Here is an 18,594-nt window from a genome sequence, read left to right as displayed (position 1 = left end):
GTAATGCAGAAAAATCCACTGTATTCTGTTAATTAAACAAGGGAGCCATTCGACTGAGATGGCTCTAATGCCCTGGCTGCCTATGTAAGCAAACCAAAATCTGGCTTGTAGATTTTGCCTCAAGGTTACAAAATCAAAACCCAAGGACAACCAATCACAAACAGCCAACTAGGCTTAAAGCTATAACCAATCAATGATTTCCTTGCTTTGCTTCCACCTTTTCTCTGTAGGTCTCTCCTGTCGGTGGAAGCCTTCCTAGCTATACTTCAGGTTTGGCACTGCCCGATTAGACTCCATTTTTGCTCAGATAAACTCTTAAATTTTTTAAATGCTTCAGGTTTAACAGTTCAGTATGTTTAAAAATATGAAATTCTCAGAAAAAAATAAAGAATCCTTTCTGTTTCCTCCATCAGCTGTTAAGAAGAAGGCTAGCTTTATCACTCCAGTTCCAGGAGGCGTGGGACCCATGACAGTGGCAATGCTTCTCAAGAACACCCTTCTGGCAGCTAAAAAAATCATTTACTAGATCACATGAAAGAATAAAGCAAACTGAAGTCATGCTACGTATCTATTTGACAAAAGGCAAAAACCTTTATATTTTACTACAAAGCTATTTCTACATTGTATTTATTTTTTCACAGATGGAATCATTGTGGATCAGATGATTCACACAATCTTATGCATTTCCTGCTAATAATTTACTGAATATTTTGAATGGATATTGAGTTTTAGGAAAACAAAACAACTGCAATGAAAACTTTGGTAACAATTGTTTATTTTGTGATTAATATTTGTTCATAACGTTAAAACTAATAAAGGGCTCATAATAAATGCATATATTTTTGACACAAATAGTGTGTTTTCAACAAACATTTTGTCAGACAAATAAGCTCCCTTGTAAAATGTAATTTAGGTTTTGCCATAATTATGGCCAATTTTTATATATTTTATGTACTATATCATATGATGAAAAAGAGTTTATTTGCTAAAGGAAAGATAAAATATTAAAAATAAAATTTTGATCTCATACACTTCCCAAATGCATCCTACGAGGCATACTAATGAGAAATGATGCTCCATTCGAAGAAAGAAAAACATGCAAGGAAGGCAAAAAATGCAGTGCTACTTGGAAAGGTTTTGATTATTTCAAATGGTGAATTACTACTTGCCAAGTAAAAATGCAATAAGAATGTGTTAGGTTTACATGCAATTTCTTTGTTCTTCTAGAAAAATATTTGGATAATACCTTCCTTGAAGAATAGTGGAAACTCCAAAACCAAACAAATATACAAAACAAAACTAAGGTTGTATTTTCCCACAAATATCAGGAAAACACAATATAGTATGAATGAGGACTTCATTAAAGAATAGAAGTTATGTTTGTTCACAAATCTAGAAATCTAATAGAAAAATATGACACAATGTGCCCAAGCTAAGCCTTAGGATATGACTAAAAATCTATTGCTTTGTTACTCACAGTTCTTCCTTCTTCTCTTATAGCATTTGGTTCTCAAAGTAGATGCCATGTTTCTAACACAATTTAAATTAGAAAAAACATGTGACTGTCCATTGGAGGCTATTTTGAGACTACCCTGGGCATATAATTGTATTGCTTTCAGGCCCAAATCCCAGTCTGTTTATGTACCAGTAATGATTCTTACCCAATGCATGTTGTTATTAGTGTATACTCTTGATCATCTGTGTGAAAATAGACTAGATGTTTATAATTAATATTTCAACTGTATAATAAAACCAGTTTGGAAAGGAATACCTGTCTTCTTTTTCTTTAAGCTATCTGTAAGTTTCTTTGTTCATATATTTGTTATCTGTTTCTTCAGAGCATGCTGGGGAAATGTACAAGTTCCTCAAACATGAAAGAAAAGGTTCTATAGCCCATTCCAGATCAATCTTTGTCTAATAACCCTGATAAAAGTTTAAATTTAAAGCTCCCAAGCAAACACTTCAGAAAGACCCTCTTTTTAATATTTAAGTGCCCCACGTTCGCAAAACAAACATAATGACCCAAAATACATTTACATGGAAAAGGTGAAGTCTGTAATTTTGAGCTTCCTCCTCCCCCACTCCCAAATGCAGGAGGAGTTATTTTTTGGAAATATTTTTCCCCTTTGATGAGGCTAAAATTCAGGAGTGAGCCTTTCCAGAGACCAACTAAAACACTATAAAGGAAAAATTATCTAACATTTGTTAAAAATATAAGGACAACTTTATTCAGGACTATTGCAATGGGGTCGAGACTATCACAGTAGAAGAGATTGAAAACTCTAAATATAGCTGAGACAGCAATGGATTTATAGGCAATGAAGAGAGTGAGGGGATCAGTAGATAGAAAATTACTGAGAGGAACTTGATTAGATAACAAGACTAGAGGGATTCTTGTAAACTAGCTTACCAGGATTCTTGTTACAGTTAGGCCAGATACCAAGGGTGGGAGATAGGGAACTTGATCAGATATGGCAGGGACAAGGGTGCAAGGAGCAGGGCAGGGGGATTCTCCAGAAACTAAGCAGATTTCTTTGCTAAAACTGGGCTCAACAGGCTAAGTTGATGCCTAGTTGAGAAAAGGAGTAGGAGAAGTCTAAAGCTTGGTCAAGAAGGGAGCCTTTGTCAACACATAAAGGAAATAAAGTTGGTTCATTGTTATCATGACTTTACTTATGCATATTTGGGGTCTATAAAAGACATATGATTGTCTTGTGGAGGAGGTTTGGAGAAGTAAGTTCTCTTCTACACGTATCTGTAAAAAGGACCCCGAAGAATTAATGAGGACTGAACAATAACATGAAGATATGGAGGTGAGAATGAGCTTAGCATATATATATATATATGAAAGCAAGGGCTACAGTCAGACTGAAATGAAAAGTGTGTGTTGCAGAGTGGTGGAAATACAGCTGGAAAACAGCAGAAGTAGATTAGAGAAAGCCTGGATAAATCAGAATTTAGACGATATTTAGTCAGTGATGAGAGTTGTAGTTAAAGCCTAGAAGACGTTATCACTGATTATCATGAGGAAGTTGTAAAGAGGAGCTTATTTTGGAGAAGAGATAATATGTTCAGTTTGACATGTTGAGTTTGAGGTGATGGCATAATACATAAATAAAAGTCCTGACATAGTATCAGTCTGGTATGAGAATAATTCATGGCTAATGATGAAAACTGAAGATGCATCAACATGTGTTAACCGCTAAATTCCTAACCTTGATTGACCACTATATACACCCTGCATCTTTCTACACTTGTTTGATAGTAACAGCTATCTTTAATTGAGCACCTATCGTGTGCTAAATGCTCTACTTTTTTGTTATTGTTGTTACTGACGATCCACATTTGATATATGAGGAAATCAACCCTTGAGGTTATTAAAAAGTCTCAGCAAAGGCCAAATGGATAGCAAAGGTAGAACTGGAATTCAAAGAAAGGTCTGTTAGGATGATGTGAACTGGAACCCACTCTCTTTTCATTCTATCACTCTACCTCCCCTCAGTGCCCACCTCCCCTGCCACCTAGAATCCTTTCTCTTATCACTGTATGTCTAAATTCTACTTGCTATTTAAGATTCACTTCAAATGAAACTCATCCATGAGAAATGCTGTGAGAGTTTGACCAAGTCCCACCCCTGAACTCTTATACACATTTATGTACACATTCATGGCAGTCATCCGTCTCTACCCAGCACTGTAGTTATGTATGTACTTTCCTTAGCCCCCTCTAGTTCTTTGAGGTCAGAGTCTATGCAGGACTTTTCTATTTGTCTTACAAACATTACATGTTACAGGCATAAAATGGTTTATGAATGGATGAAAGGCAACTGAATTCATGAGAATTACAGAATAAGTTTAGAGAGAGATAAGCAATGGGCTGATGACCATTTCCTGCCAATGTCCAGCAACAAATTTTGGCTATTAGTGAAAGAGCAAGAAAGAAAAAGGGGGCTTCCCTGGTGGCGCAGTGGTTAAGAATCCGCCTGCCAATGCAGGGGACACGGGTTCAAGCCCTGATCCGGGAAGATCCCACATGCTGCAGAGCAGCTAACCCTGTGCATCACAACTACTGAGCCTGCACTCTAGAGCCCGAGAGGCACAACTACTAAGCCCACGTGCCACAACTACTGAAGCCCATGTGCCCCAGAGCCCATGCTCTGTAACAAGAAAAGCCACCACAATGAGAAGCCTGCGCACCACAAGGAAGAGTAGCCCCCGCTCGCTGCAACTAGAGAAAGCCTGCACACAGCAACAAAGACCCAATGCAGCCAAAAATAAAATAAATAAATAAAATAAATAAAAAAAAAAAAAAGAAAAGAAAAAAGGAAGGAAAAGAGAGGAGAGATGAAGAAAGGAAAGGAGGGGAAAGAAAGGGAAAGTAGGAGAAGGGAAGGAAAAAAATAAACTTAACAGCAAGGGAAGGGAAGAGAAGACACTTCCAGAGATGCTTATAACTATAGAGAGATGAATAAATTAAAAAGATGAAAAATGGTCGGAGGGAAAAATGATAGTGGGGTGCTGCAGCTCTTAGCCTTCTTTTTGACTCTAACATGTATCAAGAATGAATACGAGTATCCGTGAGGCCATGTTACAGTACCCACCTCTCCCATTCTTCAGGATTGCGGAAGGACTCCCCGATGAGAGGATTGAAGATGTGAAGATAGGAGGTTTTCCTATATAGAGTGTAAGTGGGATCCATCATGATGAGTCCCAGAGGAAAAGAAACATATGGGATGACTTGGAGCTATTTTCTTAAGCTCAAGTGGTAGGTGAGTTTCTATATTATATGGCTTAATTCACCAGAGTGGAGAAACATCTAGAGAGACAGTGGTCCACTTCTTTCAGCCCAAACATGTGTAAAAGCCATAATTCATTTGTTTAGATTCTTATGGTAAGGTAATTTACTAAAATCTTGATCTTAGGAGATAATCTGAATTTCTCTAAGGTCCGTATACTGACTCCTACCAGAGGACACAGCTGGGGAACTGGAGAGGGCGTATGATCTGGAATCTGAACATGGGCTCAAGTCCTGACTCTAGGGTGTGTCCTCTGGCAAGTCACTTAATTCTTTTGAGTCTTCATTCTTTATTTGTCATATGGAAATAAAAATAAGGCCTGTTGTTTATTTCTTTATTCACTCAAGACAGATTGATTGAGTATACTCTACACTATATATTAGGCACTGGATTTGTTGGGGCCGGGATTACTGAAGACAGAATTGAGATATGTATGAAAACCTTCTGCAAAATGCAAAGCACTGTCAAGTGCCAGTTAACAGTCACTATAAAGATGGTCGTGGTACTATGTCCCAGTCTTAGAAATAAACATATTTAACATTAGACCTAGCATCTTCCTCCTGAAACTGCAGTTGGCTGTGGTTTATCTAATCCTTTGTAAATGATTTTTCCTTAAATTCTTACCAGTGATACAGAGATGATTATTTGACTTATAATTCAAATATGATTTGCTTGGGAAAAACAGTATCCAGAATTTGTCTTAATAATAAATAGTTGTTTAAAACTCTACGAAAGTAGGAATATGAACTGTAGGCACATTTAAAGGAAGCCAAGGATAGTCTTTTAACTTTAAAAGGATGACTCTGTGGCAAGTGATTGCCCAAGGTATAATGAGTTCAACAAGCTCATTCTTGTGTGATTTCTAAAGCCAACTTCATATTTGAATAGTGAAAGGGATCCTTTCCGGTAAACTGAATTTTCTGTGTGGACATGATGCAAATGACAACCTATCTTGACTTAAACAGGTTTTTAAGGTACAGAAAATATTAGCAATTGAAATTACTGGTCGAAAGTTGCAATACTTCAGCAAAACATATTTATAAATTATTTATAATAACTTGGGGCAAGTGAAAAATTTATGGAAGTTCCTATAGTCACAAAAAGTAATAGCAATAATTACATATTTTGGCCTTAAAAGTGGTACTTTAATAATCATAAGTAGATTAATAGTAAGAAAAATTTGAATGTTGTATTAAACTAAAAGCTTTCTATTCATTAGGTGTACCAAACATAAATATTTTAATTTTATCTTAATGGAGATGACATTATTATTATTATTACTATTATTATTATCATTATCATCATCATTATTTTAGTGCTTTACTGGTTCTCTCTAGAGCCTAATCATTAGGGCATATACTTAAGAACTGTAGTTCCTAGAACTCGGTAGCCTATTCCATTTACTCAGAAAAATAATAAATGGAAGAATGACATAAATGTAAATCTTATGCTCTTAAAAACAATTATTTTTACAGAAATTGAAATAGTAAAACTAAGTAGCAAAAACCAAAATGGAATATTAAACCTTTATTTTTACACACATTTAATTGTTCTCTCCTGCCCATAAATTACAAAATATCTTGATTTGCAGTGGAACCCAACCTGTACTGAAAAGTAGTGTAACTGACTGCAGCTTCAGGGATATTTCTTTTACGAACAGGTTAAGATGTTTCCGACTTTGGAAATATCAAAACTCCCCTTTCTTGGAATCATTTATAGGTCGCTATCAACTTTGTAGCTGGGATAATTCTGTTCACACCAAGGGGGCTTTTCCTGAATTCAGATTCTTTTTTGTTGTTTTCAGTATGTTTACAGACACGATTATGCCCACAGGTAACAGGAAACCAGTGTTTCAAAAGAAAATTTGATCACACTGCTAGATAACACAGGTATCCTAAACAAGTACACGAATGCCTCAAGGCTTCAAGCTGCTGCCAGAAAGACATATTTTTTTGATTGGTAAGAACTGCCAGATGACGCTTCATGAAATATAAATGCAAGAAAGCCTCCGAGAGAGCTCAATAAAAGCCTTCCACCCGTCATTCTAGGAGGATAAGAGCAAGATACTGTTAACAAGTGCAGGAAATGGCTTTCGGAGTTTCAATATCAGTCTATATCTTATTCAATGGTAGGTCATTTCTTTTTGCTGTGTTAATTTTGTGTCATTGTAAAATGTGAATAGGATTTGTTTTATCTGAATTAGTGAGGAGTTGGCTTTTAGCAGTTGTTCTTCATGACAAAGATCCAAGCAAGGAATTTGTGAATTAATTTAGTTTCTTATGTAATGTATGTTCCTCTTTTAACATATTTTGACACCTCCTTTTCTGAGATCTTTATATTGTTTGTTCTATACAATTGAAGAGTAGTTGATACATATGATATGATAGTGTCCTTGTGATTGAATGAGTTTATAAAATGTAATAAAATTTATCTTATGAGTTTATAAAATTTATTTCCTCTTAATAATTAATGTGTTTCTACTTTCTCTAACTATAATGTAGTGAGTGGAATTGATATGCAAGAGAAACTATCAAGAAACTGCCCTTGTCAGGTTATGGATTTCAAATGTAAATGAATTAAAAATAGAACAGATGTGGGACTAGATAGAATAACTTTTGATCTGTTGCTGGTATGTAGAAGGAGGCTCACCTGCTAAAGATGCCTTCCCTCCCCCCCCTTCACACAGCTGTGACAGCATTGACTGAAGAGGCAGCCAGGACTGTAACACCCCCAATCACAACCCAGCAAAGTGACTGGACCATTAACAAAACAGAAGGTATTTTCTTCACACTTTTGTATTTCAAGTGACTTTTTTTTTTTAAGTGACTTTTTTTTTAATGTTTGAGAGAAATTTGGATTGTGATAAAAGCAACACTGGAAATTTTTAAATATATATTTTATTATTAGACGATCTTTTATCAGGATGCTGTCAAATGGAAGTGACGGGTAAATGTGTCAGCAAAGAATTCTCTTTTTAAAAGGAGGAAGTGAAGCAAATGAGAAAACGTTGTTTTCAGTTACTGTCCTGGATGTGAAACATGCCACCCTTTCTGCTTGATTCCTGCTGGATTCCCAATAACCCATGTGCTTCCAGAGGCAGTTTGTCCCTATTTTGGCATTCTTGATGAGTGACGTTATAGTTTGATCTGTGACTGTGAGCTTTGCAGCCAAATAAATTATGGTTACCAGATGAAGCCTTAATCCACTTTCCCTCATTTTTGGAAAGATCTTTCTTCTTGTCATTGGGAGCTTTTGTTGTTGCTTTAGTATATGCTATACCTCCCAACCACTTGTATCCAATTTTTGTTGTTGATGGTGATGATATATTTTATTATTGTTATTAAAATAGCTTCTGGCCACTGTTGAGCATCAGCATTTTCCCAAACTCTTTGAACTCTTAGAGGTGACCTTGGGAAACTTACCTGCCAAGACCTGTGTATCAGGTGGTTGTGATTCTCACACAAATCACATACCACCCCCTGATGTGAAGATGGGCTTTGTGACTTAGGACCAAAGAAACACCATATCTTGCTCTCAGAGCCACGCAAGTAAAAGAAGATCAAGTTAAATATTTTGTTTCTGAATATGAAAGGTAGTAATATTTAAGTATTCTTCATTTCACCAATAATTTTTTTTTTGTGTGTGTGTGGTACGCGGGCCTCTCACTGTTGTGGCCTCTCCGGTTGCGGAGCACAGGCTCCGGACGCGCAGGCTCAGCGGCCATGGCTCACGGGCCCAGCCGCTCCGCGGCATGTGGGATCAAGCCCCAAGAAGCCCTAAGCAAATTTTTTTTAATTTAAAATTATTGGTGGGGCTTCCCTGGTGGCGCAGTGGTTGAGAGTCCGCCTGCCGATGCAGGGGACACGGGTTCGTGCCCCGGTCCGGGAAGATCCCACATGCCGCGGAGCGGCTGGGCCCGTGAGCCATGGCCGCTGAGCCTGCGCGTCCGGAGCCTGTGCTCCGCAACCGGAGAGGCCACAACAGTGAGAGGCCCGCGTACCACAAAAAAAAAAAATTTGCTTAAAATACTTTGCTCATTTGAGTTTTTGCATATATATCAATTTGCAAAATAAAATTAGTGAGGCTTTTAGAATAACTTTTAGCCAAATTCTTCATGTCTTGAGCCTTTAAACAAAGAGGAAACATCTTTGTTGAGAGATAATACTGTAGAGAATTAAAGAAGTACAGTTTCCTCTCAGTGACATAACAGTGTGTCCATCACCACCTTTTCTCTTCCCTAATAGTGAACTGCAAGTCAAATTCTCCAAGTTACAGGTAATAATTATGGACAAAAGGGATTGAATATATCACTTCAGTAGTTTTTTCTTTGCTTTCTTGATGGGTGAATTTTAGTTCCCTGCTTTTCATTTAACTTAAAAATCTGAATCCAGTATCTCAGGAAAGTTTCATGAAGTTATAACTAATATTCTTCTCCTTAGAGGAAAGATGAGTCTCTAGTATATTCTTTCTTTGGAAATGTCTTCTTTCAATTCTCACATTTTCTAGTAAGTCCTGGTTCAGGCTTGGTTAATTGAACTTATTTAATCTTGAAGTAGGAAGAATCTACCACAGTTTATAATGAGAAATTCCCACTCCCTTAGAATTAATTATCAAGATGAGAAATTAGATTTACCATACCACAGTTAACAAAATGAATATGAATTTTAAGGTAATGTTGTGTCTTCTCAGCCAAAATGAAGTTATATAACAGTATGTTGTTGGTGACTTAGTACCTAAAGATTTAGTATTTTCAATATAAATAAGTATGCCTTTTTAGATCTTTTTCTCCTGAAAACAAATAAGTATGATTCTCTTAATCTACTTAGCAAGGTGAATATAATATGATAACTAAGGTTGAGGAGATATGTTTATTCATAACAGTGACAAAAACAAAATGCCACTAATTCTTCTTGAGAAGAATTTAAGAATCAGTAATTAAAGTATACTAAAAGGGACTCATTTATGCTGTTTTGTCATTCCCACTGCATAAACCTCAAGGATAGTATAGGTATATGTCTTTAGTACATCAAGGAATGAAGGATAAGCATCCTGATATCTAAGTATTTTGCCACAGTACAGCTTCCCAAAGGGAAGTTTCCCATAAAGAGGCTTCTGCACACTTGACCACAAAGGTTTCGCCAAGTGTGGTCATTTGCATAGTGTTAAAGCTAGAAATCAAAACCCAGGTTTTCTAATTCCAACTCCATGGCTTTTCCCACAATCTCATAATGCCTCTTAACTGAGTAAATTTTCTAATTAACATCTGAAGTTATTGTCTTAGCTATGTTAAGCCTGAGCCATAAGTTGTTTCTGGCTTCATGTATAGGTCATAACAATACCTCTTCTGTATAGGTCATAACAATACCTCTTCATAACAAGGGAAAACAATCCCTTTTCCATTAGCTACTTAAGGTAGTCTGCATAAGAAGAAGGGGGGATTCTCATCTCACTCTTCTCTGGGGAATGAAAAGAAATCAAGTTCATTATCTCCCAACCATAAATCCAAATCTTCCTAAGTGCTTACTTCTCAGGTGTAAAGGGGAGAATGAAAAAAATTGTATTATTTCATTTGTTTCCAGGCATATATTTGTATCCAGGCATATATTTAGAAAGCCTTGCCCAGGACAGCATGCTAAGACTAGAATCAATGCTGCCACCTTTTGGCAAACTTGTATCTATATCTTATTACATAGTTTCCAAAGAATGGAATGATCATCAATCTACCTCCAGCCCCTAATTCATTAATATGTCTTAGATGATATTAACCCAACCTTTGTAAATATAACCTGTCAAAGGAATCAATCAATAGTTCAAATGACAGAGCACTCAAAGAATATTCCTAAAATTAAAGGCCTTTCTGTATATGTGTTACAAATCTACTGTGGAAGTGTGACCCACCTCATCTGTTAATACTGTATCTCCTTTTTCTAGCTGGCTACACAGAAGGACCCATAGCGTTGAGGGTCTCACATCCTTGCCTGGAAGACCACCATAGTTACTGCATCAATGGTGTTTGTGCATTCCACGATGAGCTGGAGAAAGCCATCTGCAGGTAATTGCAAAGAACTTCCCAAGCCCTAGAGATGGGAGAAGGAGAAGGTATGCCTCGTTTCACATAGTACATTTCCCCACGCCTCCATCTTATCTAGTAAAAAAGGTACATGATCTGAACGTGATTCACCAATTCTCTTTGTATTTGAATATCTAAGGGGTCTTTTTCTAACCTACCTAGTTTTCATTACTCAAAAATATGGTTCCTAGATTAGCAGCATCTGTATAACCTGGGAGCTTGTTGAAAATGAAGAAGCTCACACCGTACCTCAAAACTACTGAATCCAAATCAACTTTTAACAACATGCTAAGAAGTTTCCAAGTTTTTATGGATAGATTATAGGATAAAATGAAACAGACTATGGCAAAAACACTTCAGGAATATAAAGTTCTAGATCAACTGAGATACCATTTTTATGATCGTTGATTGGCTCAGCATCCTCCTATGAAACAGTAGGTTAACAATTTTCTAGATCAGCTCATGCAAGGGTCCTACCTTTCCCTCCTACCAATGAGGGAAGTTGCATTAATATGGGGTCTTAATCAAATGATTATTGTAAAATACATGGCTTCTTCAATACATTTAATAGATTGGCTTTCATTTGGTATTGGCCTCTTTAATTAAAATCACTTTTTATTAAATTTTTTCATTCTTCGAAATTTGTCATTTGTGTTTCTATCATGAGTTTTAAAATTATACATTCTTTTCTTTTTTTAAAGGTGTTTTGCTGGTTATACTGGAGAAAGGTGTGAGCACTTGACCTTAACTTCATATGCTGTGGATCCTTATGAAAAATACATTGCAATTGGGATTGGCGTTGGATTATTATTAAGTGGTTTTCTTGTTATTTTTTACTGCTACATAAAAAAGAGGTATAAAAAAATACAAATTATGAAGTCACTACTCATTCATTTGAGAAATATTCACTGAGCCCCTACAATGTACCAGGCACTGACATATGTAATTTTTTTTTTTTGCAGTACGTGGGCCTCTCACCGCCGTGGCCTCTCCCATCGCGGAGCAACAGGCTCCGGACGCGCAGGCTCAGCGGCCATGGCCCACGGGCCCAGCCGCTCCGCGGCATGTGGGATCCTCCCGGACCGGGGCACGAACCCGCGTCCCCTGCATCGGCAGGCGGACCCCCAACCACTGCGCCACCAGGGAAGCCCGACATATGTAATTTTTTAGTGAAAATATGGCTGTAAATCTGGCAAGTTTCTGCATATCTGTTTTGATGCCTTTTCTCATAAACCCAGACAAGAGGTAAAAATTTACCCACAGTTGCAATAGGATAGTTCCAATTTACAGTTTCCCTTCATCCCCAACTCTGTCTGCCTACATCAAAGTTACAAATGTGTAGGACAGTCGGCCCACAAGGGTAAAGACTAATGTGTTTTGTGCACAATTATATGAAGTGTCGAATACCATGTCTGGCACACCATAGACACTCAGTAATTATTTGTTGAATGGACAAATCAAAACATGAGTGTTAAATGAATGAAAATGTGTGATAAATGTGGGCCATCTTCTTCCCAGACATTAGTTGAGGGTATATTCAGGAGATACTGTCTACTGTTAAAAGCTAAACAAGATAAATTTGATCCACTAAGTATAAATTACTCATGCACTAATTATTAATTATTATCATTATTTCTGGCTTTTCCACACTGGCAATTTTTCCTTTAATCCATGTATAGGGAAAAGTCAAGAAATAATGTGATATACATTAAAGAAAAGGTATAAATACATTTCCCTTGCTGTACTCCATTAACTAAGTTGTCATTTTTAAAATGACCAAAAATTATTATACAACATTAAAAAAAAATTGCTTAATAATTGCATCTTAGAGGGCTTCCCTGGTGGCGCAGTGGTTGAGAGTCCGCCTGCCGATGCAGGGGACACGGGTTCGTGCCCCGGTCCGGGAAGATCCCACACGCCGCGGAGCAACTAAGCCTGTGCGCCATGGCCGCTGAGCCTGCGTGTCCGGAATCTGTGCTCCGCAACGGGAGAGGCCACAGCAGTGAGGCCTGCGTACCGCAAAAACAAAAAACAACAACAACAAAAAAATTGCATCTTAGAATAAAATCTGTTAATATCAATTGTGGATCAATTGATATAAAATCTGTTATATCAGTTGCCTAAGAGACCAAGAAAGAAAATAAAAAAGGAAGTAAGACCTTTTAATATTAACAAGATAGCTGTCTGGGATCAGGTTCCCTAAAAGCTGAACCTAAGATAGAGACTCCTGACTGAGTGATGACTGGTCAAGGGAATGCTCAAAGGTGAAATCTGTAATGAAGTAGGAAAGCTAGAACAGAGGAAGAAGGTAAGCAAAGATGTAGTTTAGCTGAAGTCTATCCTCAGCCTGATTCCAAAGGGAGACCTAGAACATGACTGGCATCGCTGACCCATCCCAAGAAGGTGAGGGATCTTGGTTGTAGTACCCAGCATCATCAGGCATGGGTGTCAGAGTGCTCCTGGCAGGGGCTTGGAATCTCCTAGGAATCTTCAGGCAAAGTCCTCTCTTGGCTGAGGACAATCTTCTAGAGAAGGATGGTACTGTGAGCCTTATTAACTAACACCCACAACTGCTGGGGGATGGGTATACCAGTGGGTAAAGAGGATATGGGTGGGATACCAAGAGCAATTGCTACACCAGAGCATTTATATAATCCTCAATAAGCTATACAAACAGCAAATTCATATGAAAACCAATACTCTGTTTCAGGTGTCTAAAACTGAAATCACCTTACAATGTCTGTTCCGGAGGAAGACCACTATGAGGCCTTTGTAAGAAATTTTCATGAGTCATTGGTGAAAATTAGTGGGCCCAAAACTGAAATTTTCAAGTGAAACAACAAAACTTCCTAAGCTGACTAGAAAGTTGGGATCACGATGAAACAAGAGAATAAATTTCAACATTGGTCCTTTGGCTTTGCCATTTTTAAAGTGCCACGGGAGCCAAGGAAACAAGGTACAGTGACAGAGGTCAAGTTCACAGTCCTACTCTGGGTTTGTTGCTGTTGTGTGATTATTGTTCTCACTGCAGAGAGACTGAGTTTTGTGCTTCTGACTACGTCAGATGTGAATTTTCATGGGAATAATTATCAACCTTGCAGCCAGCCAAAGCAATGCCAAGCTTGGATCCTTCACTATGCTTGCTACCAGGATTCTGGACTACTGCTCTACGGACCAAATCCCAAACATGATGCTTTCATGGTGTCTAAAAGAATGCGATGTCAGCTATTCAGACGACATTCGTATTATGGCACCTCCAGTGAACCAAACTTATGATTAAAGTCTAAGCTAGAGAAAAGAAATGGAATATCCAAGGCAAACATAATGATACCCAACTTGTGACAACACTGTGAAATATGGAATAAGCTAAAGAGTTTCTGATGACTGAAAGCTACCTGGATATTGAGCCCTGAGGAGGCAAAAAGGTTTTGTTTCTGCATGGATTATAAAATTTTGTGTTGGACTCACTGGTCCCCGAATGCTTATGTTCATCACTTTCTCCTATTGTTAGTGGAATTACCTGGCGATTATCTATTTGGACTGAAATTCTAAAATTCTACTAACAAATAAAATTCTACAATTGGCTCTGAAATAGAAACTGAAGAACTTGACATAAGAATTTTTCACCAGCCAACAGCGGGTGGACATTTTCTTTACCATTTCTGGGTACTGGAGAGAAGATTTGCACAGAGGGAGAGAAAACGGAATATTGGTAGAAATAACAATTTGAGAATTAGGGTCCTTCCTCTCTAATCATATTTCTTCCACCTAATTCGAATAGTCTTGTTCAGGTCCCTTAATTTCTTTGGGCTTTGATCAGTTTGTACAATGTCCTTCTAACTCTAAAATTTGATTGTGACAGAAGAGAGAATATTTTCCACCTCTCAACTCCATCTCTGTCCCTGATCTCACCTCTCACCCCACTGGATATCATCTTAGGTGTATATTTTATTATTTGGTTTGTAAAATAATAATTTAAGAATTTGTTTTTAAAGGAAGTAAAACATGAAATTAAAAATAATAATATCTACCATTTTTCTTTTAGATTCAATCTAAGACTATGGACTTTTTTTCTATTGTGGTGTAGATAAGCAAAATAATTTTGATCATGAGATGGGTTAAAAAAAGATCAAACATGAATATTCTTACAATGGTAGCCTAGTAGCAAGCCTTTCTCTTATATCAAGTTGTGACTTTTCATTCACTTCTAAACAAAACTACATTCTGCTTTCCTTTGAATAGAAGGCATTTCACTTGCTTTGTTTTTCCTTCAGAAGGAATTTAATGCAGATGAATTGCATGTCAGCACTTTCTGCATGACCTCTCAAAGTATGCAGAGGTTACATCATACCAAGGAGTGGGGAGATGAAGGTTCCTCCCAGTGACTCCAGTGACCGCACCTAGAAAGCTGGGCTTTTCCTGAGCATTTCAAAAAGGTGTTAAAAAGCTGGGTAGAGTCCAAGAAGAAACACTAAAGCTTAATTAAGGACTGCCTCCTGATGAAAAGAAGAGGAAGTAAGGGTAGAGTCTGAGGAGGTGATAACCTAAAAAGTTATAACATTTGCTGTCTATAAATATTTCTAAAGTGTAAACATAATTGAATTGATATTAATCAACAAATTAAAATTCCCAGAATGCCAAACCAAAACATAAAACCAATAGAAATTCAATTTTTTTCACCTGTGGAAGAGTATACATTAACATTATAAAATCCACCCAGTGAGACCACATATATGGAAATTTATTTATTTATCTATTTATTTTTATAAATTTATTTATTTATTTTTGGCTGTGTTGGGTCTTCGTTGCTGCCCACGGGCTTTCTCCAGTTGCAGCGAGCAGGGGCTACTCTTCATTGAGGTGCACGGGCTTCTCATTGCAGTGGCTTCTCTTGTTGCAGAGCACATGCTCTAGGTGTGCAGGCTTCAGTAGTTGTGGCACATGGGCTCAGTAGTTGTGGCTCGTGGGCTCTAGACTGCAGGCTCAGTACTTGTGGCTCAGGGGCTTAGTTGATCCACGGCATGTGGGATCTTCCTGGGCCAGGGCTCAAACCAGTGTCCCCTGCATTGGCAGGTAAATTCTTAACCACGGCGCCACCAGGGAAGTCCCTAAGTATACGGAAATTTACAGTGTAGCTAACGAGAAGCTATCTGTTTATGGTCCGTCATACAAAAGAATCTTGTGATAAACTCCTAGAGTTCATTTTCCGGGAAGGAATCCCTGGCATTCCTATGGTAATATTTACACATGTAAGCAGGCCTTAAGTAGGAAAATGCATAAGTATAAGATGTTCTGCAAATTTTTCATTTTCTATTTTTTCCTATATGCAATAAGACCCTGAAAAAAGCCTACTAGTGAAGCCCTGGCATCAGAACTACATTTTCAGCTATTAGGTGAGGTGGGTCATTTAGGAAAGAAATGAGAACATGTTTCTGGCATCTTTGACTAAATCAAACGGGCCAAGGGGTTCATCAATTTCTTTTATTTCCCATTTTGTCTCCTTCCTGTTTCTGCCCTTCAGTTCTTGAGAACACATTCTTAGGTCATCGATATTCATGAGGGAGTCATTAGTTAGCCTTTTGGAGCATAATGGCTGTGGGAGCAAACACTATAACTTCAGTCGTGCTTGAGTGAGTAAATTTACAAAAAGGGAATTATAACTGCTTGTTATTGTATCTTCTTTCTCCAAATTACTTTTTTGTATAATTATGTTTTTATAATGTTGGAAAGTAGATGAAATCATAACACATTCCATCTTTTAGTGTTTCCTGGCACAGTACAACCCTTAATTATGAAACATCTATTTTGATGATGTCAAGAAGATTTCTATTCATTACACGTAATTGAAAAAAAAAGTCTGACTAATTTAACCTTTTGATGTTGAACATAGGATGATTTGCCACAGAGGACATGAGTAAACAATTTAACTTCTCTGTCTTACAAACTGTAACACATTCTATGGTATGATATAAATATTGATATCCTACAACTCATACTCATGGGAAGGGTTACCAGAATCTCTCTGTTGCAAAATACCACTCTTTCTGGCTTACATCATGATTGCATGACATCAGGATATTAGCAGTTGCCAAGATGAGCTGGAAGTGTTGAAATTTAATTTGTGAGCCTGGCGCTGCTAATCTGCATGAGTCCACATTTCTGTCCAACCTTTTGGCACAGCTCTAGTCAGTAGCATATTCAGAAGCATATCTTCCAACTTCAGCTCCAAATTTCTGTGAGATGTTCAATGAATGCACGACTCAGAGTGCAAGGGCCTAAGTAGTCAATATCCTAAGAATTCAAAGGCTAGACTCCTTGAGAATACCCACATGAATAAATGTGTCCCATCTGGACATTTCACTCCTCTGCCAAAACTGAACACGAGGGCTGTTATAGATTGTGGACAACACCCACAGCTTCCAGAGAAGCATCTCCTAAAGATTAGGAATGTGATGATATGGTAACAAGAAGACTTCAGTTGTTTAATCGGGTCTTATCTCTATACTTCATGGCCTTTCTTGCTAATTTTTATGTCTCAGATAATATTGGAGCAGAAGTCATTTAGATTGAAATTCCGTTAAGACCATAAGCAAGCAGGTATCAAACTAGCAGTGTTAAGAGGGTGTTAATTAGGCTTCCCATCTTTCTGGAAAAAAATGGCATATACAGATTTTTTTAATTGCACAAAAATATTGATTCAATATTAAGTCCCTTCACAAAGCAAGTTAAAGTAATAGTGTAATATGGCTATCATTTATAAACACTTATAATATTTGAAAAGCATTGTTAGCTTTGGTGTTTTTTTTTTTTGCGGTACGCTGGCCTCTCACCGTTGTGGCCTCTCCCACCGCGGAGCACAGACTCCAGACACGCAGGCCCAGCGGCCATGGCTCACGGGCCCAGCCGCTCCGCGGCATGTGGGATCCTCCCGGACCGGGGCACGAACCCGCGTCCCCTGCATCGGCAGGCGGACTCTCAACCACTGCGCCACCAGGGAAGCCCTAGCTTTGTTTTAATTAATCCACACCTATATGTAATTGAGGCTTAGAGAAGGCAATTCACTTTTTCAAGGTCACATAGCCTTTAAGTGGCAGAGCCTAGACATGAACCAGATAGATCTAATGCCAAAGTCCCTCATCTAAACCCTAGATGATAATGCTTCCCAATATTTTATGAGAAATACTAGTGTTGGGGGTTGGTTTCTTGATGAGCTTGGAGATACACCCAAGAGATTTGTATACAAATGAAAAAAAGTTCTTTTCTTTAAAATATATAAAATAATGACCTTTGTCATGGATCAACCACAAAAATTCCCTGCTGTCATCTGAAGATTATTAAAATATGCAGCAGATCTTCCTTAGGGTGGGGCCAGAACAAGCGTCAAGTACCTGTTGACAGTTGAATGTACAGTCTGGGGAGAGACTTTAGACTGTAAATGAACCCTGGTTTATCCTCAAGACATAGAGAATGAGGTGGTCATTTGGGAACACTTGATCCCTGTTTGTGGACAAGGGTTTGCTGGTACCAGTGTTATCCTAACTGGGACACTCTTGGTTCAGTTTGGTAATGAGATGACGAGTGAGTGTTTTTCACATCTATAGGAAAATCTCATCAACCTCCTTCCAACACATCACTCTCAATCCTACCCTAGTGCCATATATACCTTAGAGAAAAACAGTCAATGGTAGTGGTCCAGCTTGGGGCAAAAACTGGAAGCAACATTAAAAAA

General features: G+C 37.9%; 2 protein-coding genes across 4 annotated transcripts in view; both read left to right on the top strand.

Annotated features, from left to right (window-relative positions):
- MTHFD2L (methylenetetrahydrofolate dehydrogenase (NADP+ dependent) 2 like) overlaps nucleotides 1-1,761 on the top strand; it is a 138,125-nt gene extending 136,364 nt beyond the window's left edge. Inside the window, exon 8 of the mRNA XM_060011706.1 lies at nucleotides 414-1,761. Coding sequence (XP_059867689.1) covers nucleotides 414-526 — 113 coding nt within the window. The 3' untranslated portion in view covers nucleotides 527-1,761. The remainder of the gene's footprint in view (nucleotides 1-413) is intronic.
- A 5,040-nt stretch (nucleotides 1,762-6,801) lies between these two features.
- Nucleotides 6,802-14,942, top strand: EPGN (epithelial mitogen). Of its 3 annotated transcripts, XM_060011702.1 has the most exons (6): nucleotides 6,802-6,923; nucleotides 7,482-7,571; nucleotides 10,727-10,847; nucleotides 11,567-11,719; nucleotides 11,828-12,023; nucleotides 13,576-14,942. In XM_060011702.1, exons 1-6 carry the CDS (start codon nucleotides 6,881-6,883, stop codon nucleotides 13,639-13,641), a joined length of 669 nt encoding a protein of 222 aa, XP_059867685.1. In that variant the 5' UTR covers nucleotides 6,802-6,880; the 3' UTR covers nucleotides 13,642-14,942. The 3 variants fall into 3 exon arrangements, with proteins under 3 accessions (XP_059867685.1, XP_059867687.1, XP_059867686.1); XM_060011704.1 differs by lacking the exon at nucleotides 11,828-12,023 and having other exon boundaries at nucleotides 11,567-11,593; XM_060011703.1 differs by lacking the exon at nucleotides 11,828-12,023.
- Nucleotides 14,943-18,594: the final 3,652 nt, after the last annotated feature.

Source organism: Delphinus delphis, chromosome 5 (genome assembly GCF_949987515.2).
Source record: "Delphinus delphis chromosome 5, mDelDel1.2, whole genome shotgun sequence".
Classification (NCBI taxonomy): Eukaryota; Metazoa; Chordata; class Mammalia; order Artiodactyla; family Delphinidae; genus Delphinus; species Delphinus delphis.
Note: the sequence above shows the minus strand (reverse complement) of the source record. Positions and strands in the feature narration are given on the sequence as shown.